This window comes from Brachypodium distachyon, chromosome 1, assembly GCF_000005505.3.
Source record: "Brachypodium distachyon strain Bd21 chromosome 1, Brachypodium_distachyon_v3.0, whole genome shotgun sequence".
Classification (NCBI taxonomy): Eukaryota; Viridiplantae; Streptophyta; class Magnoliopsida; order Poales; family Poaceae; genus Brachypodium; species Brachypodium distachyon.
This window is the reverse complement of record NC_016131.3, coordinates 8554121-8580739: the sequence shown is the minus strand read 5'-3', so window position 1 is coordinate 8580739 and position 26619 is coordinate 8554121. Positions and strand designations below refer to the sequence as shown.

The 26619-nt window shown below is 44.5% G+C and overlaps 5 protein-coding genes across 5 annotated transcripts; 4 read left to right on the top strand and 1 right to left on the bottom strand.

The window, feature by feature from the left end:
* Window positions 1-167: 167 nt before the first annotated feature.
* Window positions 168-6063, top strand: LOC100822182 (phosphatidylinositol 4-phosphate 5-kinase 1-like). The gene is given in 9 exon segments (XM_024457549.1): window positions 168-614; window positions 858-1904; window positions 2444-2611; window positions 3381-3546; window positions 3743-3880; window positions 3964-4151; window positions 4475-4629; window positions 5268-5433; window positions 5704-6063. Coding segments are annotated over 9 exon segments (2325 nt in total). The 5' UTR covers window positions 168-576; the 3' UTR covers window positions 5963-6063.
* Window positions 6064-8913: 2850 nt separating this feature from the next.
* Window positions 8914-10107, top strand: LOC100838638 (mitogen-activated protein kinase kinase 9). The gene has a single exon (XM_003559485.2). The coding sequence runs from the start codon at window positions 8914-8916 to the stop codon at window positions 9955-9957; it is 1044 nt and encodes a 347-aa protein (XP_003559533.1). The 3' UTR covers window positions 9958-10107.
* Window positions 10108-11837: 1730 nt separating this feature from the next.
* On the top strand, window positions 11838-16524 carry LOC100844331 (NADH dehydrogenase [ubiquinone] iron-sulfur protein 1, mitochondrial). Its single transcript, XM_003560797.4, has 5 exons — window positions 11838-12353; window positions 12723-12969; window positions 13379-13673; window positions 14461-14835; window positions 15286-16524. The coding sequence occupies exons 1-5, from the start codon at window positions 11936-11938 to the stop codon at window positions 16183-16185; spliced, it is 2235 nt and encodes a 744-aa protein (XP_003560845.1). The 5' UTR covers window positions 11838-11935; the 3' UTR covers window positions 16186-16524.
* A 325-nt stretch (window positions 16525-16849) lies between these two features.
* On the top strand, window positions 16850-17755 carry LOC100838339. The gene is made up of 2 exons (XM_003559484.4): window positions 16850-17312; window positions 17402-17755. Exons 1-2 carry the CDS (start codon window positions 16986-16988, stop codon window positions 17573-17575), a joined length of 501 nt encoding a protein of 166 aa, XP_003559532.1. The 5' UTR covers window positions 16850-16985; the 3' UTR covers window positions 17576-17755.
* Window positions 17756-19352: 1597 nt separating this feature from the next.
* LOC100842814 (dynamin-related protein 1C) lies at window positions 19353-25339 on the bottom strand. Its single transcript, XM_003560792.4, has 16 exons — window positions 25041-25339; window positions 24870-24933; window positions 24673-24777; window positions 23948-24049; window positions 23697-23747; window positions 23530-23591; window positions 23201-23291; window positions 22992-23056; window positions 22711-22905; window positions 22503-22622; window positions 22213-22283; window positions 21843-22068; window positions 21253-21303; window positions 20894-21122; window positions 20016-20155; window positions 19353-19699 (listed from the first exon to the last, which is right to left on the bottom strand). The coding sequence occupies exons 1-16, from the start codon at window positions 25179-25181 to the stop codon at window positions 19574-19576; spliced, it is 1839 nt and encodes a 612-aa protein (XP_003560840.1). The 5' UTR covers window positions 25182-25339; the 3' UTR covers window positions 19353-19573.
* Between the last annotated feature and the right edge of the window lie 1280 nt (window positions 25340-26619).

Here is a 26619-nt window from a genome sequence, read left to right as displayed (position 1 = left end):
CCCCATCCTCTCCCGACGGCGACGGCGCCCCCCGTCCGGATTGGGCAACTGGTTTTTGGCGGCTGCGGGAGGCAAGCTGCGGCCTGCAGAGGAGAGGAGGGAAACGGGGAAGAGAAGAGGTACGTTAGCGGGAGGTAATGCTCCGATGAGTTCGTTGATTGACGGGGAATCCCGATCGTGCTGGCTGGGATGGGGAAGCACGAACGTGAGGGGCGTGGCTGAAAATTGGGGTTTCGATGTTTTGTGCATCCCTTGGAGCTGCTAAGTGACGGAAAGGGACTTGCAAAATAATCTCTCCGTTCGAATAGAAATGCCTTTTTTGTCGCACGAAATGAAGCATCCATGCCGGGGGAAACATATGTTTGTCTATTGTGTTACTTGACTAGTACTCTTGTCCAAAACAAAGTTATGGCTAGTTAGTAGTACTATAATGATTATGCCCAGAATCTGTTTTCGTTCCCGTAGGTGCTGTGCTTGCATAGTGTATGACAACTTTCTACGCTTTCTTTCAGGTCATCTAGAGCACTAGGACGCATGTATGTATGTGGCTTTTGAGCTATTCTGGTGAACCTTGAGATGGCCAGTGCAGAGACAAGCAAGGGGAACACTCAAAGGTGTGCTAATTCACATTTCCAATATTAGCCTACCTTTATTTTTTGGGGCGGTAGTGCTTCAATGCTTTTTCCCGCACATTGAAACGAGAACCTGATTTACAACAGCCCGACGCACCATTAGTTGCATTACTTTAACATTTGTGCAATTCATTTTTGAAGAAAGCATGAAACCACTATCTGGTATACATTTGAATACAGCTAACGAGTGGGTGCTTATAGACTTATTCTTTTCTTTCTGATCAGGGGGGATACCCTTCCAAATGGAGATGTTTATGTGGGCAACTTCGATGGATTAGTTCCTCATGGAATGGGGAAGTATATGTGGACAGATGGAGCCCTCTATGAGGGTGAGTGGGACAAAAGCAAAATGACTGGGAGAGGAATAATACAGTGGCCTTCAGGAGCATCTTATGTAGGTGACTTCCGTGGAGGTTTCATCGACGGGACAGGCACCTTCAAGGGAGTAGATGGCTCAGTCTACAAAGGTTGTTGGAGGATGAACAAAAAGCAGGGAATGGGGACAATGGTTTACTCGAACTCTGATACGTATGAAGGTTTATGGAATGAGGGTTTGCCAGATGGATTTGGTAAATATACATGGTCTGCTGGCAACATCTACATTGGAAGCTGGAAATCTGGTAACATGAATGGCAGAGGAGTAATGCAATGGATAAATGGTGATACTCTTGACTGCAATTGGCTCAATGGGCTGGCTCATGGGAAAGGTTATTGCAAATATGCATCAGGAGCATGTTACATTGGTACATGGGACAGGGGAGTCAAGGATGGGCATGGCATCTTTTATGAACCAGGAAGTAAAATACCCTGTAACCTTGAAGTTTCTGAGTGTGCAACAACTCGTGATGGTGCAAGTGCTTCAAGTTCAAGTAATGAAACAGTCAATGTTAGACTATTGTTTCTACTGCAAAATCTGTGCAACAAATGGGGACTGCGTAGATTCTTTCATCGTCCCAAGCGCATTTCAAATGGCACAACACCAATTTTTTATGATGATTCCAGAAATCACTTGTCACAAGATTTACCCAATGCATCCTTGTCAGGTAATGAGCATTTACAAGAAAATGATGTTAATAAAGATTTGGTGTACGAACGAGAATACGTTCAAGGAGTGCTTATCTTGGAGCAGCCAAAAGGCAAAGATTCAGGAATGTTGGATAGCGGTGAAACACAAGAAAATACCTGGCAAAAACAAGCTAGAGGACCGATGGAGACTATTTACAAGGGGCACAGGAGCTATTATCTAATGCTAAATTTGCAACTTGGCATCAGGTGAGCGCTGAATGGCATCCATGCATCTGTGCAAATTTCTGTGTCATCTGAATTTATACTCGTCTACCTTGTATTTTTCTGGTTTATTCATCCTGCATATGTCTGTTTAGAACTGGTGCACCATCATCCATTGACATGTGCTGTTAATACGTCTAAATGAAGCAAGCTCTCCAAGTACTTCGTAGGATTGAGTAATTGTCCATTTGAGACACCCCAAATACTTATTTAATAATACAATCATATCATTTCTACATGAGTACTTGACACTTTTGATAATAAAAGGATCATCCACTGATACTCTTGACAGTCATATTTCCTTGGTGTGTTTTCCAACACTGCCCCTAATAGCATGCATATACCCATGCAACCATCAGTCTAGTTTCAGACTTTAAGTGCCTTGTTGTTATTTTAGCTATTAGAGGGTTCATTAGTCATATTTTTTAACGCATAAGTTGTTTGGTGGTGATTTTTTTTCGTTTGGTATGTGTTCCCAGTAACAGTCTTCTCTATGTATTGACCACGCTGTACATCTTTTTCAGGTATACTGTGGGTAAAATTACCCCTGTACCTTTGCGTGAAGTTCGTTCAAATGATTTTGGACCTAGAGCACGGATAAGAATGTACTTCCCCGTTGAGGGTTCACAGTATACCCCTCCACACTGCTCTGTCAATTTCTTTTGGAAAGACTATTGTCCTATGGTTTTCCGGTATGTCTCTTTCCAATTGCCTAACTATGCAAGAATTTAGAATATCATACTGTACTCTTATTATTTCGTTTCATTGGTATACATCTGTGGCTCACACATCCATAGTGAAATATTAGGGTGTCCTCTGCGGTTCTCCACTCCCCAACTGACTAATAGAAAATGGCAGAGTTAATTGGAACATATAGTTCATTATCTGAACCAAAAAGAAGCAGATTTTGTTTGGCGAGTAATACTAAATCTCAAACAAATCAGGTGCTGATAAAAAAACACTGGCAAGAAATTCATGGCCAAAACATTCATGAAGCTTGTGGCTGGCCTGAAGGTGGAGTCACAGCGTAACCCTGCTCAAGCTGAAGCGCATGACAAAAAATAGTTCGCCTATATCAAACACGTTTCCTAATTCAAGTATTTTTTTTATTTAAAAGTATATTAATTGTAATGGCATTAGTATAATATTTGTAGAAAACAGTGCCGGATGATTCAGTCTGAAGCGAAAATTACATCAACAATAATCGGCATCTGTCAAGCTGAACTCTTATGATAAGACTAATAGTTCACCCCTATCTAACACGTTTCCTAATTCAAGTATTCTTTTATTTAAGTATGTCAATAGTTATGGCACTAGTATAATATTTGTAGAAAACACTGCTGGATGAAGTCTGAAGAGAAAATTGCAGCAACCATGATGCTTAACTGTTTCTTCTGCTTTTTCTTTGATTGTTCTTCGTAGTTAAATATTTTGTGAGAGTAACAAATTTATGTTTGCCAGGAATCTTCGGGAAATGTTTCATATTGATGCTGCAGATTACATGATGTCTATATGTGGGGGTGACAGTCTAAAGGAGCTTTCTTCACCTGGGAAAAGTGGCAGTATTTTCTATCTCTCCCAGGATGAACGATTTGTCATAAAAACCTTGAGAAAAAGTGAGCTGAAGGTACGGCTCTTCAAATTGTTTACGACTGTGGTTTCCCTGCTTATCATGTAGATAAACCATCATTACATTTACAACTGGAAAAGTTTCTTCCAGAAAAGACAATGTTATTCAATCATTCTAATATGAGTAAAAGTGAGCTTTACAAAAAGAAAACCGGCTAACATCCTTGTTGAGTGATAACATATGCCTGCTGCAGATTGGTTTGATGTAATGCGTCCTGCAGATACTGCTGAAGATGCTTCCAAAATATTACAATCATGTCAAAGCTTATGATAATACTCTGATTACGAAGTTTTTTGGCGTGCACAGGATTACTCTAAAAGCTGGAAAAAAGGTACATGATCATATTTTTGGTGCACTATTGTTGTTTACCTCATAGACATTTGCAATAGTTAGTCATATATGGTGCTATTGCAGGTAAGATTTGTTGTGATGGGAAATATGTTCTGCACGGAGCTGAGAATTCACCGTAAGTATGACTTAAAGGGCTCTACACAAGGCCGTTCAACGAAAAAGCAAAAAATTAATGAGAACACAACGCTGAAGGATCTTGACCTATCACACGCTTTTCATGTTGATAAACCATGGAGGGAGGCACTTTTCAGGTAGGCTGTTCGTTTATTGATCCATATTTTTTCTATCTGGGTATAGTCTATCTCCCAAAGTAAATGGACCATCACCACCAACTAGTTTCCTTATAGGAGTAAATATATGATGGGATGGCATCTGTAGTTGAACTGCACCTTTTTTGCTGTGGTATTTTATCTGTTACCAGTTTGGAAATTAGGAATTCACGAAACTGTTGATGATCTCGAATGTCCTTTTTTAGAACATGAATCGTTGAAGAACGGAGGGAGTAGTAAATATGTAATTCAATAATTACCGAGTTGATGATAACTGATAACTGCTTTTGCCAAACGATTTTCAGGCAGATAACTCTTGATTGTATGTTCCTGGAATCCCAATCTATTATTGACTACAGCATGCTATTGGGAATCCATTTTAGAGCTCCCCATCACTTGAAGACTCTCACGTCACATCAGAACACCCTTGAAAGCAGTGGAAATTCATCCGAAATGGATTGTATGTACCCTACCTCAAGTACAAATATGTCTTATGTTCCTCTGACATGGTGACCTTTTCTTAAATTGGAAGTTGAAACAAGTACCTCAGATTGTAGAGCAAATTTTCGAACTTGGGTATGAACCCGTTTGGATGTCGGTAAAAGGAAGTCATAACTATAATTCGCTAAAAATTAGGAAAAAATCATACACGTGGATAAAGGTTGGATGTAGAAACTTGTCTGTAGATTTAGTAAAACAATTGGACCATTTGCGATCTGTGCAAAAATCACAAATGAGTTGCTGTGTAATGGGCTAATACAAGTCCCTTTAACTTATTTCGAAAAGATTGAACCTGTGATTTTTGCCCAGCTCTCAAATGGTCATATTTTCGTACCAAAATTTGGATGGACATGCTTATATCCATGTTATACATGCATGAATCTTTTTGTAATGTTTTGAAAGAAAATATGCAATGCTTCGTACATTTTGAAAACGAGAACATATGAATCCATGTTCAGATTAGTATTTTTCCCTCAGCTTGCACACTTGTACAATATAGTTTCTTTGTATTGGTAATAATTCCCAACTTTCAGCTTTGACTTCCATCTAGGCATCCATTGCCCAAGAGTAACAACTTGTCTTTTTCACCTTAACCAGGTAGTGTTCCAGTGCATTATGAGGATATAAATTCTACAAAGGGACTTCTACTAGTTGCTCACGAGCCAGGTACGACAGTAGGCGGTTCCCACATTAGAGGAAGCATGGTTAGAGCATCAGAAGGTGGTTACGAAGAAGTAGATCTTGTTTTGCCAGGCACTGGAAGGTAGATTTTCCTGACTTTGTCCAAAATATACTGCAATTCAAATCAACCACACAGTCCTGGGACTTAAAATTCAGAATGAAAATTTGAGAGCATTTTTTCTTACGACGAATTCACCTAAGTGCTTTAACATGCATCATTTTATTCATGTGTCTATATAACTTATAAAGTTATATTATATTTTCTTTTTCGTCTGAAAGTTATGTCCTATACATGATATTAATCTTACCCAAGATGAGCTTTGTTTCTGATTATGGTGTAATGTATATTCAGGTTCCGTGTGCAGTTAGGGGTAAATATGCCAGCTCGAGCTCGGAAATTGCTAGAAAGCACGGACATGGTTGAGGAATACGATGTTGTACTTTACCTTGGTATCATAGACATACTGCAGGAGTACAATATGTCTAAACGAGTGGAGCATGCAGTCAAATCACTCAAGTTTGATCCCCTCTCGATATCAGCTGTTGATCCGAATTTGTATTCGAAACGATTTGTACATTTCCTCGATAGAGTTTTCCCTGAGCAAGACTGAACAGAGAGGCCCTGGACAGTAAATAGCGGTAATGCATGTTTCTTTCTTTTCCCTGTAAAGAATGCTTATATTCTCCACCGGAATTAGTCTACAGGTAATCAGTTCTTGTGCAGCTTCAAATTTATTCTCGAGTTTATTGGTGGTTAGTTCTACTTGTTGCATTTTCACTTCTGTATGTCGCATCTTGCGAACTGCCAATTTTGACACTTGGCCCTTAGCATATTGGTAGAATTTTGTACCCTTAGCATATTAGTAGTTTTACACTAATTTTATAATGGGCTCGGCCTCAAATCGTGGTTGGACAATGACCGGCGTTGGGGAGGGGTGGCGAGGCTCGGGGAGCGGCGCGAGAGGTTCAGAGAGGTTTGACGGCACCGGATTCGGCCAGATTTCGGCAAGTCGACGGCGGGAGAGGGTCATGTAGGCTTAGGGAGGAGCGGGAGAGAACAGTAGCGGTGCGTCGAAGGTCGGGGAGGAGCGGCCGGCAAGCGCGGGACGGGAGAGCGGAAAATGTCCCTGCGGTGGTTGGTCTCCCCTGTTGTGTTGGAATTTTTGTCAAATGGCATTCTCGTTACGTATATTTGCCATTTGAGTAGAGAAGAGAGAAAGATAGATAATTACCTAAAAAACATAAGGATACCAAATCAGATAGGTATACTGGTGGAGCAGTTTTTTTGCCAATGATTTGGACTAATGACGGTTTATATGTATTTTTTGTTTGAAAAAATAGCTAACCACGCATGCCACACGATGACGGTTTATATGTATACGTAACCAAAATATGTAAACTGGCGGAGATGCTCTAATAAATGATAAAAGACCAACAGATCGAGACTATTTATTTCCATGTCCCATTAGGGATTAAGATGGCAGAAGAACACGTAGCAAGCATTTTTGCACATGCTAATGGTTGCTTTGCGCGTTTTTTTTTTCCGAAACGGAGTTGTTTTGTGCGTTGTGGGACCTACCAATTGTATGAAAAATTCGAATTCCTAACATGGTTTACTAGCAGTGCGTAATCTGAACTTGAGCATAAGTGATCTGATCGTACTACTGCTTTGAGTTGGATCAGCAGCAAAATTTGCTTTTTGGTAACGCGTGCACTCATGAAATATACCCCGTATGATCTGACTTGCTGCATCCCCTCTGTCTGCACGACTGTATTGCATTTACCAAATCATACTCAAATGTGTAAAGTACCTGTCTCATAAGTCCTTTATCATACCTGGTTTGTGATGTGGTAGGTTAATTGTGTTCCGTCAGAAGGTTCTCATGGATAGGAATGTTCTATAAGAACGGAACAAATTAAACCCCCTCTCGCCTAAATATCTAACTACAGGCTAATGTCGCCCATCATAGATTAACAAGCATTTTTAATTAATGACATGGAAAAAAATTGTGAGGGGTCATGGAAGACTGAGGCATGCTACTGGAATGAAAGCAAGGGAGACGAGAGCTCAGTCGATCCGTGTGAAAATGGCCATGCCGATCAACATCACGAGTCAATGAAGTAGCAGCTCCCTTAGGACTTCTAATTATTTGTTTGTCATTATTTAATTTCTAAGGAGTACCTCTAATTATAAAGGGCTGCCTCTAGCGTGGCAGAGTTTTGGTTAAAGTTGTTGTGCGACGTGTGTCATCAGGTGTGTCCCTTCTTATTGAATGCAGCACGCCATGGCAGCATGCACATCCATCTGCGCCGTTTTGATCATTTTGTTAAGGCCTAATGGGATGCAATATGTTATGACTTATGACATGAACTGAGTTTAGCTTTTTTTTTCGAAAAGGGGTTCTCCCTGGTCTCTACATCGAAACGATGCACACAACCAAAGCTGAGTTTAGTTCAAGTGGTTTGGTTACTTATAGTGAAATTAGCTCATCCATAGTCAGGTTCAAGTCATAAACTTGATGGTATGTGATGTACCCGTCAACATGAGCCACCTATGGTGACTTCGTCAATCCTTCGGAGGTGTTCACGGTAATAGGGTTTACATTTGTGTATTCAGAGAAGTGAGTGTGCTCGCGTTTGTGAGCGTACTTTGTTTCTAAAAAAAAGTTACGACTTATGACGGGGAAAGGTTGATCGAACTATTAAGAGAACGCCTGATGGCACACGTCGCACAACATCGTTAACCAAACATTATTACTACTCCTTCCGTCCAACAAAAGATGTCTCAAATTTGTCAAAATTTTGGATGTATCTAAATGTGACTTAGTGTATAGATGCATTCCAATTTAGTTAAAATTGAGACATCCTTCGTTGAACGGAGAGAGAGTACACAGTATTGGCTCGTGCTGGCTCCTTTTCCTCGTTTTTTTTAGCCTTCTCCTTGAGATTTGACTCGTGGGTGTTGACAATTTGACATGCCCATTATCATACATACGATCTCGCTGTCTCGTTCAAATTAACGGGGAGCCGGCCAAGTCGCCACTAGAGGACCTAATCTGCTAATCAAAGTCTGCACATTGCAAGCACTCGCATTCAAGGTTGTTCTTCCACGTCACTCGATTAAGAATGCCTTGTTGATCTCTGACGGCCGGCAGCAACGTGTTACTGTTAATTAATCGAGAGGCGGCGGCGGCTTTAGTTATTCTTAATATTCCCCACGCATGAGAGAATGCCAAAACACAATCCAGAATGTACCCACCTGAAATACATGGACACCGTGGCATGCCAGGTATTGCCGATTGTCTTCAACCTGTGACATGGGCAGTCCTCCAGTACGAAGTAACGCAGGTAAAACTTGGTGTAAAAGTACAAGTCACAGTCTGATAATGACTTGCTGAAAGCAACACAGACAGAGATACGGGGTACGGGGAGTGCCATAAGTGCACACGTATAAGTAAGCAGTCTCGCAGCTCAGGGTGATCCAACACAAAGCAGCAGTATATCGACCAGACCACTCAGCTTAATTAGGCAGCCGATCGGTTTAATTAGCCGATAATCAGGCATGGCTCTGTTAAGGGAGAAGAGACTGCAGCTCTCGCTGCACGTCCCGACCCGCGCAGCCGACGCCCAGGAGGCCGGACTACACCGGCGTCCCAACCCAGCGGCCGCGCTGCCGCTGGCGGCCACGACCCCGGCGGCGCGATCGAGCCAGTTCCGCGTCGCCGACTTCGAGAAGCTGGCCGTGCTGGGCCGCGGGAACGGCGGCACCGTGTACAAGGTCCGCCACCGGGAGACGTGCGAGCTGTACGCCCTCAAGGTGCAGCACTGCAACGGCGACGCGACCGCCGAGGCCGAGGTGCTCAGCCGCACGGCCTCGCCCTTCGTCGTCCGCTGCCACTCCGTCCTCCCCGCCGCGGCCTCCGGCGACGTCGCCATGCTCCTCGAGCTCGTGGACGGCGGGTCTCTCGACTCGATCGTCAAGAGCCGCAGCAGGGGCCAGGCCGAGGCGTTCTCCCAGTTCCCGGAGGAAGCACTGGCCGAGGTCGCGGCGCAGGCGCTGTCTGGACTGGCATACCTCCACGCGCGCCGCATCGTGCACCTGGACGTGAAGCCGGGGAACCTGCTCGTCAGCACGGGCGGCGAGGTTAAAATCGCCGATTTCGGCATCGCCAGGGTGCTCCCGCGCGCCGGGGGCGACGACGTGCGCTGCACGGCCTACGCGGGCACCGCGGCCTACATGAGCCCCGAGCGGTTCGACCCGGAGGCGCACGGCGGGCACTACGACCCGTACGCCGCGGACGTGTGGGGCCTCGGAGTCACCGTCCTGGAGCTCCTCATGGGCCGCTACCCGCTCCTCCCCGCCGGGCAGCGGCCCAGCTGGGCCGCGCTCATGTGCGCCATCTGCTTCGGCGAGACGCCCGCGCTGTCTGACGGCGAGGCGTCCGCGGAGCTCAGAGGGTTCGTCGCCGCGTGCCTGCACAAGGACTACCGCAGGAGAGCGTCCGTCGCGGAGCTGCTCGCTCACCCGTTTGTTGCCGGAAGGGACGTGGCCGCGTCCAAATGCGCGCTCCGGAAGCTGGTCACCGAGGCTTCGATGTCGCCGTGATCCTGCCGGCCGGGCGGCAGCGCCGTGCACATACATAGATAGGATCAGTTTTGTTAGCCTGTACAGAAGTGGTGTATATGTGCATAGCATATCACACTTTAGTTAGCTGCTTAGCTTAGGAATGTACACACTGTCATGCATCTGACTGAAATTACGGTGAATTATGATTCTAATACCATTCGCCCGGACACCTTTCGTCATTTTTTATCCTTTGGCTAACTGTTGTTTTTGTACTTTGTTTTTCCACGACAGGTAGTAGAACGTCAAGATTTCAACTATCGTTACTCAACTGGCTGGTTCCAAACTTCGACACGTCACTAAAAAACACACTTTATTAGTGTTGAGCTACTTAAATTATGATTTATCACTATATGGCTACAATATGTGACTACTATGTCCACAAGACTTCAAATCAAATTCTGGACCGCCAACACATACAAACAAATTCAAATTCAACTAGGAACAGTAGCAAATTTAAACCGTGCTAATGAATTCAAGGCCTATTATTTATCATTATCGTACTAAACTTTTCCTTAATCAAACTTGAATATCAAATTTTCATTTTTGTTTATCAAGCTATGAATCAGACTTGAATTTGAATTTTTATGTCCTGTCACATATGTATTGTACATATATAAATTTTCTTTAAAAAAATCTAGATAGTGTGTTTGGGTTGAGCCTTTGAGGGAATATCACTATCCATGCGTTCTTGATGTATTTACAAATCTAGAGCACCTCTCACAAAAAAAATCTAGAGCACACCCTTGGTGAACTGAGCATGTTTCCAGCGTTGACCTTTTTAAAAACAATGATTTGGCATTTATTGATTCGCAAAAAGATTACAATAGATTGATATAATCGAATTGAACATAAGCAATGAAGATTCTCGATAAAACTGAAAGTTCTAGCATGGTCCTTTGAATTCAAAGTCTTCAAATATCTCCTTCACATGTTGGCATTCCACCACATATTCGGTAACGAAATTGCAGAACGCCGTGACTGCACAACATGGACTGGCCCCATAGGTTTTGAAAAGCTGCATAGTCATCCACCGTAAACACCGAGAACTTAAGATCCTTGAATGCACCATATTCGGGGACATGTCCCTTACAAGTCAAATTATGAAAATGTTGCTCCGAAAATAGAACAAAAACATCAAAAGACGAGCCATGAGAACCATTGACTATGTGGAATAGGTCACGAAGTTAGGAAACCGTCATCTCCATCGTCAAGATCAAACACAAGAGCACACGAACCTGGCAAGAAAAATAGTAAAACTAGATGGAATTGACCGTGTTTCCGTTTCGATAAAAAGAGTTTCTTTGATTCATAGAAAAATCATAGGAATAGGCATAACAGAACTTTAGATGTACTATTTACTCATTTGATTGAAAGCAATGAATCATAGGAAAAACACATGGTTTCTACGACCACGGACTTCTTTTTTGAATTCTTTTGCACGAACAACGAGACAATTATATTTAGTGGCACATGAACATTAAACCTTTACTTCTTTGGTGGTTTGACCTTGATTGGCCATGTTTATTAGAAGGCCATGTTTATTAGAATTCCTATGTTTTTGTTTATTCCTGCGAACCAAACGAAAGTCTACAAAAATTTCTATGTATTTCAATCTTTTGTTTTGCACACGCATTCATATTCTTGCCCATTCATCGTCCACTGGTATACACCGCGTCCACCCAGGCATCGGCTCAGACCACATTGCTCAAAATGCAACGCCCACGCTAATCTTTCCAACCCCGCAAATCCCTTCTCTTGCTGCAATCAGGTCCCGGGTACGAGACCCCACCTGTCAATCACGGAACCTGTGGGGCGCCTAGCAGCGGCCTCCACTTCCGAGAGACACCTCCTACCCTTCGCCCTGCCCCCTTCTCCTCCACACCAGCCAAGGGCACGAGGTCTCCCTCCCCTCCGCGCGATCCAATCGCCTCGCGACAGCCGCCGCCGCCGCCGCGCCATGGCCTTCCTCGCGCGGGCGCTCCGCCACTCCAAGCCCTACCTGTCGTCGCGCAGCCCCGCGGTCGGCGCCTCCTGCCGCTGGATCTCGCCCACCGCATCCGCCGGGTCGCCGGAGGCCGGCGCGGCCGTGGCGCCCGCCGACCCGGAGTTGCCGCCGCCGCGGGAGCCCGTGGGCGGGGCGCGCGTCGAGCTGCCGAGCAACCCGGAGGACGCGCTCGAGGTGTTTGTCGACGGGCACGCCGTGCGGATCCCCAAGGGGTTCACGGTGCTCCAGGCCTGCGAGGTCGCTGGCGTTGATATCCCGCGCTTCTGCTACCACAGCCGCCTCTCCATTGCCGGGAACTGCCGCATGTGCCTCGTCGAGGTCGAGAAGTCCCCCAAGCCCGTTGCATCCTGCGCCATGCCCGCCCTCCCAGGTTAGCCGTTGTGTTTTTCGACACCGTGTATTGTTCGTTGTTTTGCATTCCAAATAGGTCATGTTAATCTGTTTCGCTTGTGCGTGACTCAGTCCCTCAGATTCATTCAGCCCCTAGACGTCTCAGCAATCAGCATCTTAGGGTTGTCTTAGATTTTCTTACAGTCAGTACTGGTTGTAGACTCCTTCCAACCAATTAGAATGGGCAGCGCTCTTGCCTTGCATTGGAAAAAGTTAGTACTGGTTGTAGAAACTTGAAATCCCAACTTAGTCAGTAGTTGTTGTACTGAATGATTGGTTCGGTATGTGCAATTTTTAATACGGAGTAACATTTTGTTTGAGTTTCTAACCTTGGAGCATCTTCATTTAGGGATGAAGATTAAGACAGACACACCGATCGCAAAGAAGGCTAGGGAGGGTGTCATGGAGTTCTTGTTGATGAACCATCCGCTAGATTGCCCTATCTGCGATCAGGGAGGGGAGTGCGATCTCCAGGATCAGTCTATGGCGTTTGGAAGTGACCGTGGTCGGTTCACTGATATGAAGCGCTCAGTTGTGGATAAGAATTTGGGCCCCTTGGTAAAGACCGTGATGACCCGTTGCATCCAATGTACAAGGTGATTTTTCTGGTGCTTCTTGGTAAATTTGTATGAGCATACACTTCAAATTATTTCATTGCTACTCCCTCTGATCCATAATAAGTGTCTCAAACTTTGTACTAAGTTAGTACAAAATCTGAGACACTTATTATGGATCGGAGGGAGTATCATTTTTGTCTATGTTTTGACTACTGCAGGTTCTTCATTCATCAAGTACTATAGGGTTATTAAGAGCTGATCATAAAACTTTTTAAAATTTAACAACTAGTTGAGCCACCTTCTAATTCATTCACGTGCTTCAGTATGAAATTCACTGGTTCTCAGTTTATGTTGTTACTGTTCAGCCAATGATGATTTTAGCTACTTCCACAAGTACTAGTTTTTTCCTTTTCTAGTATGTAGTTTTCAATTTCCTCTTGTCTTACAGGTGTGTCAGGTTTGCATCTGAGGTTGCTGGTGTTCAAGACCTGGGTATGTTAGGTCGTGGCAGCGGTGAAGAAATTGGAACATATGTGGAGAAACTTATGACAAGTGAACTATCTGGAAATGTTATTGATATCTGCCCAGTTGGAGCTCTTACATCCAAGCCATTTGCATTTAAAGCTAGGAACTGGGAGCTGAAGGGCACTGAGACTATTGATGTTACTGATGCAGTAGGCTCAAACATACGGGTTGACAGCAGAGGTCCTGAAGTTATGCGCATTGTTCCACGCCTCAATGAGGTTTGCTTGTTCCCCTCTTCTGTTCCAATTTTGACTTCACTGATTCATACTTAATGGTGTCTTAACCGTGTTGTGATCTTCCACAATACTTATGCATGCCTAAGAAGTTGTCTGCCTAGCACTTATAACCGGTGTGTAGGAATTAGTTGCCACGTTCCTACCTTGCCCATGCATAGCTAGCCCGACTAGTCAGCAACTAGGTGTTAGGTGCCACCCTGCCATCTCCTAGCCTATGCATTTTATAACACTATAAGTGGTCACAGTACATTGATTATGGAAATGTGTCAGCTACTTGCTTAGCTCAGAACATCCAGAATCCTTGTCGAAAGGTCATTCAATGTCTTTAAAAGGACGCCCATAACCCTTTTCGAAAGATCATTCAATGTTCTTAAAAGAAAATCCACATTATTGTGTGTGCTTCAATCATTAGGCTTAACTGATCCTTCTGCATTTAACTGCTATGTGATGATTAAATGTATTTATAATACTGTCACTGCTGCCTACATACAGTAGCATGTTATATTTTAATGGTTTGTGAACCATATTGGAACTGAAATGCATTTTGATTTATTTCTTATAATGCATCTTACTCCGACCTTGTTTGCTTAGCACAAATGATCTTCCAGTGAAATGTAAAATAAGTTCATGAACTTGTAATGTGAGAAAATTTGAAGTGTCCAATGCTCCAGCAGCTTGTGGATTTCACCTTGCTTCCTTACCCTACTATTTTATGTCTGCCATGAAAATGAATATTTGAGCTAGTAAGCACTTTTTCGGATCCTTGCAGGATATCAATGAAGAATGGATATCTGACAAAACACGGTTTTGTTATGATGGTCTGAAGAGGCAAAGACTAAATGACCCTATGATTCGTGGTCCTGATGGCAGGTTTAAGGCAGTGACTTGGCGTGATGCTATTGCGGTGGTTGCTGAGGTTTTGCATCAAGTTAAACCAGAAGAAATTACTGGAGTTGCCGGCAAGCTTTCGGATGCAGAATCCATGATGGCACTGAAAGATTTTGTTAACAAAATGGGTTCAGAAAAGGTGCTCTGCGAGGGAAATGGTCCCAATCCGCCAGCAGACATTCGCTCAAACTACCTAATGAATACTAGCATTGCTGGGCTTGAGAAAGCTGATGTCTTCCTTTTGGTTGGTACACAGGTAGTTTTCTGGTTATCTTGTGCCTATTATGTACTGTCCAGCTTCTTGATTGTTTTCCACACCTAAGAATATGTGCTCTGCTGTGTCTTAGCTTTCGTTTGGCATTTGTGTGGTGTATAACTGCAGCTTCTTGATTCGCTCAAACTCTTGCTAGAATTTGTAAAAGTTTCTGTAACAGAATGTTCCTGCAGCACAAACTGGTGCCTAATTATAGGTTATTGGCATAGTTTTTTCAGTAGCTATGAGTATATGCTAGTATATAGTATCAATTATAACGTGCCTGATGTTTCTAAATAACTCCAGTTCTGTTTAGTTCAGGCATGTTAAGACACTGATCTACCATTAACTATACTAATTTATAGGCCTTTTTTTCAGTTACGTTCTGCAGAATACACTTTATTCTGAATACAGTTACATTTGATTTATTGCTTCTTCTGTGCTGTGGAACAGCCTAGGGTAGAAGCTGCCATGGTCAATGCAAGGATCCAGAAGACTGTTAGAGCAACAAAGGCAAAGGTGGGCTACATTGGTCCTCCAGCTGACTTTAACTATGACCATGAGCATCTTGGCACAGGGCCACAAACCCTTGTTGAGATTGCTGAGGGCCGGCATCCTTTCTGTTCAATCCTGCAGTCTGCAAAGAATCCAGTCATCATTGCTGGAGCTGGGTTATTTGAACGGGAAGACCAAGGTGCTGTGTTCTCAACGATTGAGACTCTTGCCAAGAAGTTCAATGTGACGAGACCAGACTGGAATGGCCTTAATGTCCTATTGCTCCATGCTGCACAGGCAGCAGCTCTTGATCTGGGCCTTGTTGCTAATCCTACTGAGAGCGTCAAGTCTGCAAAGTTTCTTTATCTGATGGGAGCTGATGATATAAACTTGGACAACCTCCCAGAGGATGCATTTGTTGTTTACCAGGGGCACCATGGTGATAAGGCTGTCTATAGAGCTAATGTTATTCTGCCATCTTCAGCATTTAGTGAGAAAGAAGGCACCTATGAGAACACCGAGGGATGCACCCAGTGGACCATCCCAGCTGTTCCTACAGTTGGTGATGCTAGGGATGACTGGAAGATCATCCGTGCTCTTTCTGAGGTTGCTGGGGCTCCACTGCCTTACGATAGTGTTGCAGCTGTGAGGAACCGGATTAGTACGGTGGCCCCAAATCTTGTACATGTAGATGAGAGGGAGCCGTGCGTTATTTCTGCTGAGGTGAAGCCTCCGGTAAAGCAGCAAGTGAGCTCGGTTCCATTTAAAACTGTTGTGGAGAACTTCTATATGACCGATGCAATTACACGGGCTTCAAAGATAATGGCTCAGTGCAGTGCAACCTTGTTGAAGAACTAAGATCTACACGTTCCTTGAAGTTAATCATCGGCATACAAGATTTTAGCTACTTTTGTTTTTTTTTGCTCCGAATTTCACCAGTTGTTGCTTGCTTGGTTGGGAGGTTGGAGTATAATTTGGACTGCCTCTAGATCTGAAGAGCAGCAAAACTTAAAGCAGTGCATTTCTGTATTGTGTATGAGAAGCAGAGCATCCTTAATAAGCTTGTTGTCCTTTTGAATCATATACAACAGCCACAAGCAATAATTTTTGTTGTATTCCTGTTTCTCATTTCCCGTTTCCTGGAAGTAGACAAAGTAGCTGTATGTGCAAATTAAGATATACCACCCCATTTCATCATTCACTGGCGTGTTGAATGGCACATACATCTGGACATGTTTTGTTTGTTGGATTATTCGCATATTTTCCCATGTTCATTTTTCACATTTTGCAATCATCTATCTTCCGTTGGTGTTTCATGATTTGCCACAACAATGCTCAGTCTTTATACGTATGACAATTCTCATGATTTGCTACAGCTATCTCTCGAGTCTTGACTCTTGACCTAGAGATGTGTACTGAAAGTCTAGGCAAGAGAGGGAGGGCAAAGGGAAGGTGTGACTTCGATCTTTAACTATAGAGAATCAGCAGAGGCGACCCGTTCATTCTTGACGAAACTCCTGAAATCCTTGCACTCTTGGGTTGAGTCCAGTCCAGCAGCGTGTCATAGTTGCAGCGCGCACGAAACGACCAACCGCTCATACCGTCGCCTTATCCGCCAACAGAGACTCAACGGGCCGCGCCCAGCAGCGTTCGTTCGCATGGCGTCAAGCTACGCCGCGGCTGCCGCTGCAGCCACCATCTCGCCGTGCCTCTCTCGGCGCCAGAACCATCGCAGCCCCGCGCTCCCTCATCTCTCCCCGTTCCGGCAGCAGCCGTGCAGCCTTACCACCGGCGCCCCCTGGACGTGGACGTGCGGCGCCAGGAGGCGGGTGAGACACGAGGAAGAAGACGGGGACGATGAAGAGGAGTACGGGCACAACGAGGAGATGGCGCGGCTGGAAGCGTACAGCGAGGGGGCTCGCGACCAAGCCCTCCTGGTGAAGGCCAGCGTCGACGGCGAGCTTGAGGTCGTGCTCGTCTTCAAGGTATCATGCATCGACCAACATACAGCACGCAGCCACTGATACATTTTCGTCTTCACTGTGGCGCCGGTTGCTTATGGATTGTGTCGCAGGGCTTCTCGTCGAGCTTGAGCGGGAGGACGGCCCCGGATCCGGCGATGAGCGTCCTGCCGGAGAGGGCGGTGATACAGTCGGTTGACGTGGTGAAGGGGCCATTTGACCCAACCAACATCGAGTACCTGGAGAAGGATTTGTCGTGGGACGACTTCAAGAGCCGCCTCCAGTAGCACAACAACTCGGGCAAAAGCTTGTAGAATTTGTAGACTGCTCTGTCTCAAGTTTTGTCGTGGGACGAGTTCACTTGTTGATCGAGGAATGAAACGACCGTATAAACTCTCAAATGAACAAACAGGCACATTGGAATAATTTTTTTTTAGCACATTGGAATTGGAGTAAATTTCAAAGAACCACAATTCTTAGGGCATGCTTCTTAAGGAACCCCAGTTTTTGTTAATTCTGTCACAAAACCACGGTTCTTCCGGCAGATTGTCTTACTTTACCCAAAACTGATGTTTAGGCCGTTTTGATAGTATTTCTTATAGGTAGGGTCTGCTGTCACGTCTTTTTCATTAAACTCCTTGTATTTTTCTTTTTTCCTCATCCCCTCGTCATCTTCCGTGACGCCGGCAGCCATCTTGGCTAATCTAAACTGTGCATCGCAACTATTTCAGCCTTGCCAATACTGACATACTCAATCTTGGGTAGAATTGAGCGGAAGCGAATTGAACTCGATAGCTTGGGGGCTAGAGCTTCACCTCTGGGCTTGCGACTCGTAGAACCTGGCGATGCGGCCGCGGTTGGGGGGCTTGGCTTGACGGGCTTCTTCCGGCACAACCCGACGATCTCCTGCACGAGCGGGACGTGCACCAGCACCGTCCTCCACGCCACGTACCAGCCTGGGGCTCAACAAATAACCAAAGACGAGGAATTTCAATCAGGAACCCACCCAGCCAGAGCGCGTACGGACGAGGGAAGGCGAAGACACCGCGACGGGCGCGACTGTCAATGCCCAGGCCCCTGAGCGTCTCCGCGGCGCTGGCCTCCCTCGCCGGGTTCGTCTCCTCTCCTACTCGGCACAGCCTAGCTCCGGGCTTCTCAAGGAAGAAGAAGAAAAACCGGCGGCCTCAATTCGTGTGCTCCAGCTCACACGCGCGGCTGCGGCGGCGGCTCCGGAGGCCAATTTGCGCGGCAACTACGAGCCGGAGAGGAGCACAGCGCTCAGCGTAGAGGAGAGAGACCAATGGGGGCGACAAGTAGGCCGTCCACGGCGGCGGCGCCAGTCCTGCTCGTCGTGGTGCTCGCCTACTCCCGCATCCTCCCCTGACACCTCAATTCGCCACCGCCGGAGCAGAGGCGGACAGACAACGAACAAAAATTTGACCCCTTCAAGATTCAGATTCTGCGGCCCGCCCGCCGCGCCGCCATCGATGGAGAGCACGCGCCCGCGGCTGGCGCCCTCCGCGGAGCAGCGGAAGCCGGGGCGTGCTCTGCTACTGCAGGATGAGGAGGGCCATGGCTTCTGACCAATCGGTGGCAGGGAGAGGAGAGGGGTGGAGAGGTAGACGGTGGGTGGGGAGGCGATCAGCCACAACGCAATCCTCCTCCCGAAGCGCATGACCCGAGACCGGAGCTTTGTGCCGGCGCCGTGCGAACGAGAGACATTAATGTTCGCTCGGGTAGGTGCTTCCGCTTTTTAACTCGTCATCGGCTCGAACAACTGTAGAAGAAGGTGGGTACCGGCGTGGTAGCAGAAGATGAGGGGACGAGAAAAAGAAGAAGAATGCAAGGGGTTTAATGAAAAAATATGGCAACTGACAACGGGCCCCACATGTAAGAAATACTGTCAAAACAGCCTAAACACCAGTTTTGGGTATTTTGGGTAAAGTGAGACAATCTGCCCAAAGAACTGTGGTTTTGCGACAGAATTAACAAAAACTGAGGTTTCTTGAGAAGCTTGCCACAAGAAGTGTGGTTCCGTGAAATTTACTTTGGAATTGGCTCATGTTAAAACAGCAACTGAACAAAGAATATATATCTGGATTAATATCAATGTGAATAATACAGAAGGCCAAAGGATGGCCAATGAAGCAACCGCGGACGTGTCCCACAAGCTAGAAAACACTCAGCACAAAACCCATGTATAGGAAGCAGCCTGCATATGCAAAACGACTGAAGCATTTCTGCTGCAAACGTTTAATCAGTTCCAGTTGTGGCATTCTAGCCGATCATTTCCATGAAACTGAGTCGATTTCATTCCTCGCAGATTTGTACAGCTCTAGCTTCTTGACGAGGGAATCCCTCTTCTCCATCAATGCAGGATCCTCGTCCAACATCGCGCTCAGCTGTTTCTTCTGTGTTATGGAAGGAAAAACAAATGGAAAAAAAAGAGAGATGCTTTAGTATGCTGCCCAGGCTACTACTATAATTTGTGAAAATCAAGGCAAGGTTAAAAGCAACAAATTTGTTTGATGAGATTCTTCATTTACCCACTAATTCAGTGCACACGTAAATTAAAGTGGTAGGTCGAATAAGAATGATTGACTGATGTGATGAACAATATAAGCATAAATTTCAAGCCCAGTTCCTTAACTGTGGTTCACTATTGATCAATACATTTCCGTAAGTATGTGTGAAATAGTATATTCAGTGAGGAATTAGTTAATGTACCTCTTTGCTTCCCACATGAGCATAGAAACGGTTAAGCAAGTTTCTCTTTGCCTCTCTCACTTGACAATGTACAACGGCTTTTGGAATGGTGTTCCTTAGTGTTTCACAAACCATGTTAATGTAAGATGATACATTTGAGCCTGAAAAAAAAACATCAATGATGTTATTAACATTGGTCCTTCTGTCAAATTTGTAATCAACTCTATCAACATGGATAGTTCATCAAACATCCACAGCTTATAAATTCCCGAACATGTAACTGATAATGCCAGCATAAACTAATCAGAACCAGTAACTACCCTACACTACAGTCAAAATGCACAAGTGAGTTTGTCGTTCATCATGTGCTATTATCATAAGCCTAAGCTATACAACAGAAATACACAATAATAGACCCAAATTGTTGATTACTACTCTATTTCGCTATTACTGTCCCCGCCCGTTTCAAATATGTGTCCATTGAGAGAATCAAGAGTAATTGATGCAACATTTCCACTCAACTCCCTACTTTAATGCTTTGGAGAAGGTTATATGGCTGAAGCATGTCATGACATGGTAGGCTGGGAAAAGATCTAGCTTACACCAATGCACTGTTTGGTACTGACACTAATTTCAATAACTTATAGAGGTCAAGATCCAAAATGGTGGGATAGTGCGCCATTTTGAGGGCAGAGAATTCACATGAAACGCTTCATTTCCTACATGAACTGGGAAAATTTACAAGAATTCAAACTGGTTGTCTGGTTCATGGCTAGAAATTGATTCCTACAAACTCTTGGTATGTTATCTGAGGACTTCATTGCCCTGTTGTGTTGGGTAGATCTTAAAATAGTTGCCCTATTCTGTAGCCCCTTAAAAGGATGGAACAGTTAACTTACCGATCCTTCTAAGATGGTTATCCTGATACCTGTCATTGGCTGGAGTGTTATTATTAGCCCCTTTATCTGGTTCAGTGGGAAGTTTCCGGAAGAATTCTACTGTTAAGTAACTGGCTTCCATGTCAACTAGACGAATAACTGTTTTCCGCCCATCCTCGCGGAATCTTTCCAAGCTTTCATTTGCTGCCGCAGCTATATCTGATTGAAGCGTTGGGAAACGCTTCAATTCCTGGCACAATCAAGGTAGCCATGAGCCCATGATATTTAACAAATGAGAAAGAGCACAGGGAAGGAGTGACATTTGGTGACCGGTAATCTATAACCAACGTTTCACCAAAAAATCACAAGTAAAAACTGACCTCTGTTGCTGCAATAGATCTCCGAACTAGCTCCTTCAAGACCGAATGGACCTGCAAATTACGAGAACATAAGCAATCCCAGGTAGCTAACAAAATCATATCTGCAAGATGCGGATTCAAATGTCACTAAAATGCTCCCAGACAAGCATTGCTATCAGGTATATTCCTTTGCAAAATTTCAAAATGTGAACCATGCCACTCTAGCTCTAGTCTCCTCTCCACATTCGAATATGCAACAAACTTACTAGAGAACTCCTATTTTCAGGACTTTCACAAGATAACGGTGTCCTGCTATGTAACTTGACACACCACATCCAGATATGACCTTTTAGTTTAACTGAGATAATCAGATGGAATGCCATCAGTTAATGTGTACTTCAGATGTCTCTATTACACTACGCCAGAAGTTTCCTGTGGTTTAGCAACATTCCCAGTTAACTTTATAGTGTACTGAGAAAAACTAGAATCTAGATTGGAAATGAGATGATTGGTTAAGTTCATATGTTTAGATCAGCTACTGAAAATGGAGTCCACTGCTTCAACATCAAGCTAAAAGAGCCTTAAGAGGAGCCATGGCTGAAAAGTTATACCGCATCAACTGAAGCTTCAGCCGGACCCCTAAAGTAGCTGAGTGAGCTATCTATGAGCCTTCTGTAACCTTGTTCCGGGGCGATCAAGTGGGGTTGATAACCATCAGCTTCTGAAATGACTTTTCGAACATTTTGCAATGAAAGATGTTTATCAAAGGGAAGCTTTTTCAGTGCTGCCGGTAATTGGTGGTCAAAGACACCATAAATGCGATCTCCACCTGGCCGACTGGTAAGAATGGAATAATGAGATGTAAATTATCAAAGGCGTTCTTTCAAATGTAAAATAAAAGCATGGTGCATTATCAGGCTTGCCCCTTTCACCATACATCTAGGAAATCACAGCAATAAAAGGTCTAGTCGAACATCTTACCCGCCATCTAAGTGCTCCTTGAAAACACGGTCAAATGCACGACACATGTCCAATATGGTGTAAAGTTGTGCCTGTATTAAATGTATGAGATACAAAATGTCATATCAACATTGTTTGGAAATAATAATGCATAATGGTGCCATTACTCATTACTGCAAAGTAATATCCCAATCTGTGGCAGAAATCACTTTTTAGTTTTTCTCAGTGGAAACCATACACCTAAAACATGACCACCTACAGCAACATGACACATTACCAAAAACAAATCAATGAAGTACAGTTATTCTTACCCCGGCATCACCGCCAATTGGCCTACCAAGTCGATCCAGCTCGGCTTCAATTTCATCAACGGTTTTGTTAATCATTGCAATAATACTTGGAATTTTGGCTTTGATCACAGCCTCTAAATGCTGGATAAATAAAATGGAAGTGCATCAGCAATCAATTTATGCGATCTATATAACGCCGAAGTAAACCAAAGTAGCAAAATGCCCTCACCTGTGAAAGAAGCTTAGCAAGATACTCTGCACCCATTTTATGTGCCAAGTGACCATAATCAGGGCTACTTTGAAAGTACTCTTGCTCTTTGCGCCGTGCTGCGAGCATGTCAACATTTTTGTTGATATCAGCTTGGGAACGGTTGACAATGCCCACCCAGGGGTGCTGCAGGCGATATGACCTCCCTTCAAGTACCTATGATCCATTAAGATAGGAATTTTGAAGTGCTATACCCAATTAACCATAGAGGGTAAGTTCATAACAATTGCAAAATCACATACATCAATAGCGTTGGTACCCTTGTCCATCAAATCCAGTTTTGTTACTACTCCAAAGGTCCTGTCACCTTAAAATATGAAAAATGTGTCAACAGAAAGAAATTAAACCGAACAGGTCACTGTGGTGTGAAAAATGAAAATGGTATATTCACAATTCTTGATTTATGCAAGCGAGATTTGAAATGCCACAGCAGACAAAATTTGAACTGCACCTGAAGGATCAACCTCCTTAGCAAGTTTGATAGCATCTGATGTTGCTATATCTTGGTTTGCTGGAGAGATGGCCAATATGATTGAGTTTGGCTGTAGTTTGCAGACAAAAATGAGAGGCCAGGAAAGATTTTAATCAACATAATGATCAACCATCTAGTGTTCCATATAAAACAGAACTTGCAATATAAACATGGTTATATAACAAGAAGAACATATTAAGGCTAAAACATGAGTGATACTGAGAAGTGGCGTATCATAATAGGGAAATGTAGATCAAATAAAGATGGGATATAATCAGTGTAGCAAGGCACAGCAATGACTGTTTTACCTTGTCAACATAAGACCGAACCATGTTTTCAATATCTTGGACAATAGATTCTGGCTGCCCCTCTGTAGTAAAAAAGCCATAGTTGCAACAGTTAGAGAATAATAAAATAGATAAAGAAGAGTATGCTAACCAAACAGAGTCAGTTAAGGCAAGAATTGAGACATTACCTACAGCAACCTTCGTCAGTCCAGGAAGATCGATAAGTGTCAAGTTAACAACTGCAAGTAGAAGTTTGGCAAATTAAACTAGCGCATTCAAGTAATTGGGATCATATATCTAGTCAGCACATAGAAATCTTTATGGGGATTCAGCAGTATAGTGCAGCAGCATAAACACAGTTCAACATAAAATTTGTGTTAAAATTTTGAAATAACTACAAAGATACACCTCAGAAAGTCCAAACAATATCAAGACTTACCATGTGGAGAATATATACTCAAATGGATAGGGACATTTGATATAGCTTTTGTTTTTCCAGTCATGCGATCAGTTTCATCAGCAATCTCTTTCCTAACAGCAGCTGCAGTAAGGTTTAAGAAAAGTTTAAATTCACATCACAAAATATACACGAACAAAAAAAGGAGATCAACAATCATATGGGTAATCATCATATATCCTTAGATGTCTTACTAATAAAATAAATGAACAAAAAAATCATCAAGATTATCATGCTAAATAAACCACAACTAACTAAGTTTTCTGCATGAGTAAAAGTGTAAAACTAAAAACAATGCATTATGGGGATTTGGGAGTACCTATTGTTTGCATGGACCTTCAATTTTTTTATAAATTATGCATAGTTCTTACATGTGTTGTACAGTAGTATACGAACTAGTTTCTTTGGTTGTTGAGCTATAGTGCAGCTTGGCAACTCTTTTTTTCTCGAACACGCCTGGAAGCGTGTCATTTTCATTAAGCTTGGCAACTCTTAACCCACGCATTATGGTATTTTACCTTTTTATAGATATAGTGGTTTGATATTTTTGGTACAATAATAGTGAATACATATTTGAGTAGGGCAGCAGTGGTTATGCAATGGAAGGCACCTTTTAAGTTTTCACAACGCTGATTCTAATCACTGGGGCTTAAAGTAAGGAAACAACTTGCTGGGCTGCAAGCAAAAATGGAGGATCGGTCACTTACCAAAGTCAGAGAACCTCCTCCGCGGGGCATGGAGGAACTCGGCGTACTCCTGCCCGCCATCGGTTTTGTGCAGCTGCAGCACCAGAGGCCTCCTTGTCACAATTCCTAATAAAACCCACCAGAACGCGAATTAATGACTCACGACCCGAAGTCGATCTAAGTATTTTTAAAAATCGCGATCTAGTGACGGGTGTTACCAGATCCACGAGGCAGGAAGTCCCTCCCGACAATGCTCTCGAGCACCGACGACTTCCCAGAACTCTGGAGGCATCAGGACACGCAAACAATGGGTGAGCGGTTCGGCGGCCAGATCTGGGCGCGGGGAGAGGCGGATCTGGAAGGTGGGTAAGCAAGTGGCGGTTGCGTACCTGGCCTCCGACGACGGCAACGGACGGGAGCGCCTCCCAGAGGGAGCCCCCGGCGCCACCGCCGCCGCCGTGGTCGCCGAGGACGGTGCAGGCCTGCTGGATCCGGTTCACCAGCCCGATCAGGCTCCCCATGGTCGCCATCTCGGGCGAGGCCGCACGTGCCTGTTCGCCCGCAGCTCGGTGTAACGCTTCCGCGGGCGGCCGGCGGCGAGGGGGAGGACGGCAAGGACGCTGTGGAGGTGGAGGTTGGGATCTATCGAAGTGAGCAGAGATGAGAAATCCAACAAATGGTTGCCCCGGGTTTTAAAAGCGAAGGTTATATGAAAGCTTTGCTAGAAGGTGGTGTGGAGCGCGGGCTGGCTGGACCAGGTGTTCGAGCGCCGGTGTGGGTCGGGATGAAGCGACCTGGGTTTCTGCAGCTGGGGTTGTGGGGTCAGACTTGCCGTGGGGAGATTCGTTGGACTGCTAGTGGGCCTGGTGAGTGGTGAGTAGTATGTGACATTTGAACGCGTTGGGGATGGTGGACTGGGACTATGGATCTGGAGCCGTTGGATCCCAAAGCCCAAGCCTCAGCTTTGATGTGGGGTCGATTCCGTCCGACCGCTGGCTGGGAGCGGGACCCCCGTGTGGTGCGTGACGCGTGAGCAGAGCACTTACCTAGGAGCCTATGGCACACCTCACGTCCGAATTGAAATCAACGGTTGGGATGGAGACGGCCAAAACGGAATGATGAGGAGCGCTTTGAAATCTGAAGATAGAAGAATCATAAGGTCTCGTTTGGAACACGGGATTCTTTTGTAGGATACTCCCTCCATTTCACAAAAAATGGCACGCACGTATTTTAAGATTTTGCTTTGACCGACAATTAGACTAATGATTTGAGACTTATGTGTTACAAAAATTATATCATTGGATTCGTATTTCAAAAAAATTTCCAACGATATAAAATTTGTAACATATAATCTACATACAATTGATCTAATCATTAGTCAAAGTTCGACCTCGAAAAACGTGGGCGCCATTCTTTGTGAAATGGAGGGAGTAGGATTTTGGTAGGAAAAATTTCCTTCGTGTCCTTTGGAACACACGAATAGGAAAGTGGATGTCAAAGGATTGGCTTCCTATCCTTCACATTTTACAGGAAAAAAGCATCCGGTCAGATCTAATGGAAAAAATCCTGGCGCGTTCTGGCTGCTGTGTTTCGCCCGCGTGAAGGCCTGCCAAGACCGCCAACCTTTCTCTGCACAGCGATAGAAAATCCGGAAACCAAACCAGCGAGAGAGTTACGATTTCCTCCTAGTCAGCGGCGGCGGCCGAGTAGCATATACGACTAGGTTGAGGCCCTGCATATGGCGCATGAAACTCGTAGAGCTGGGCGCCTGGCCACCGGTGAACTCAGGCACGTGGAAATGGCTGCAAGCAGCTCGCCTGCTAGCAGGTTTGATGAGTCGTCTTGTGCATGGCTAATTAAATAGGCACATATTTCTTTCATCCAGCTAGCATGTTTGCTTCAAGGGATTAGTTGATTTAATTTGTTTGAGTAAGATTTCACAAGAGACCAATTTGATTTGAAGTTTCA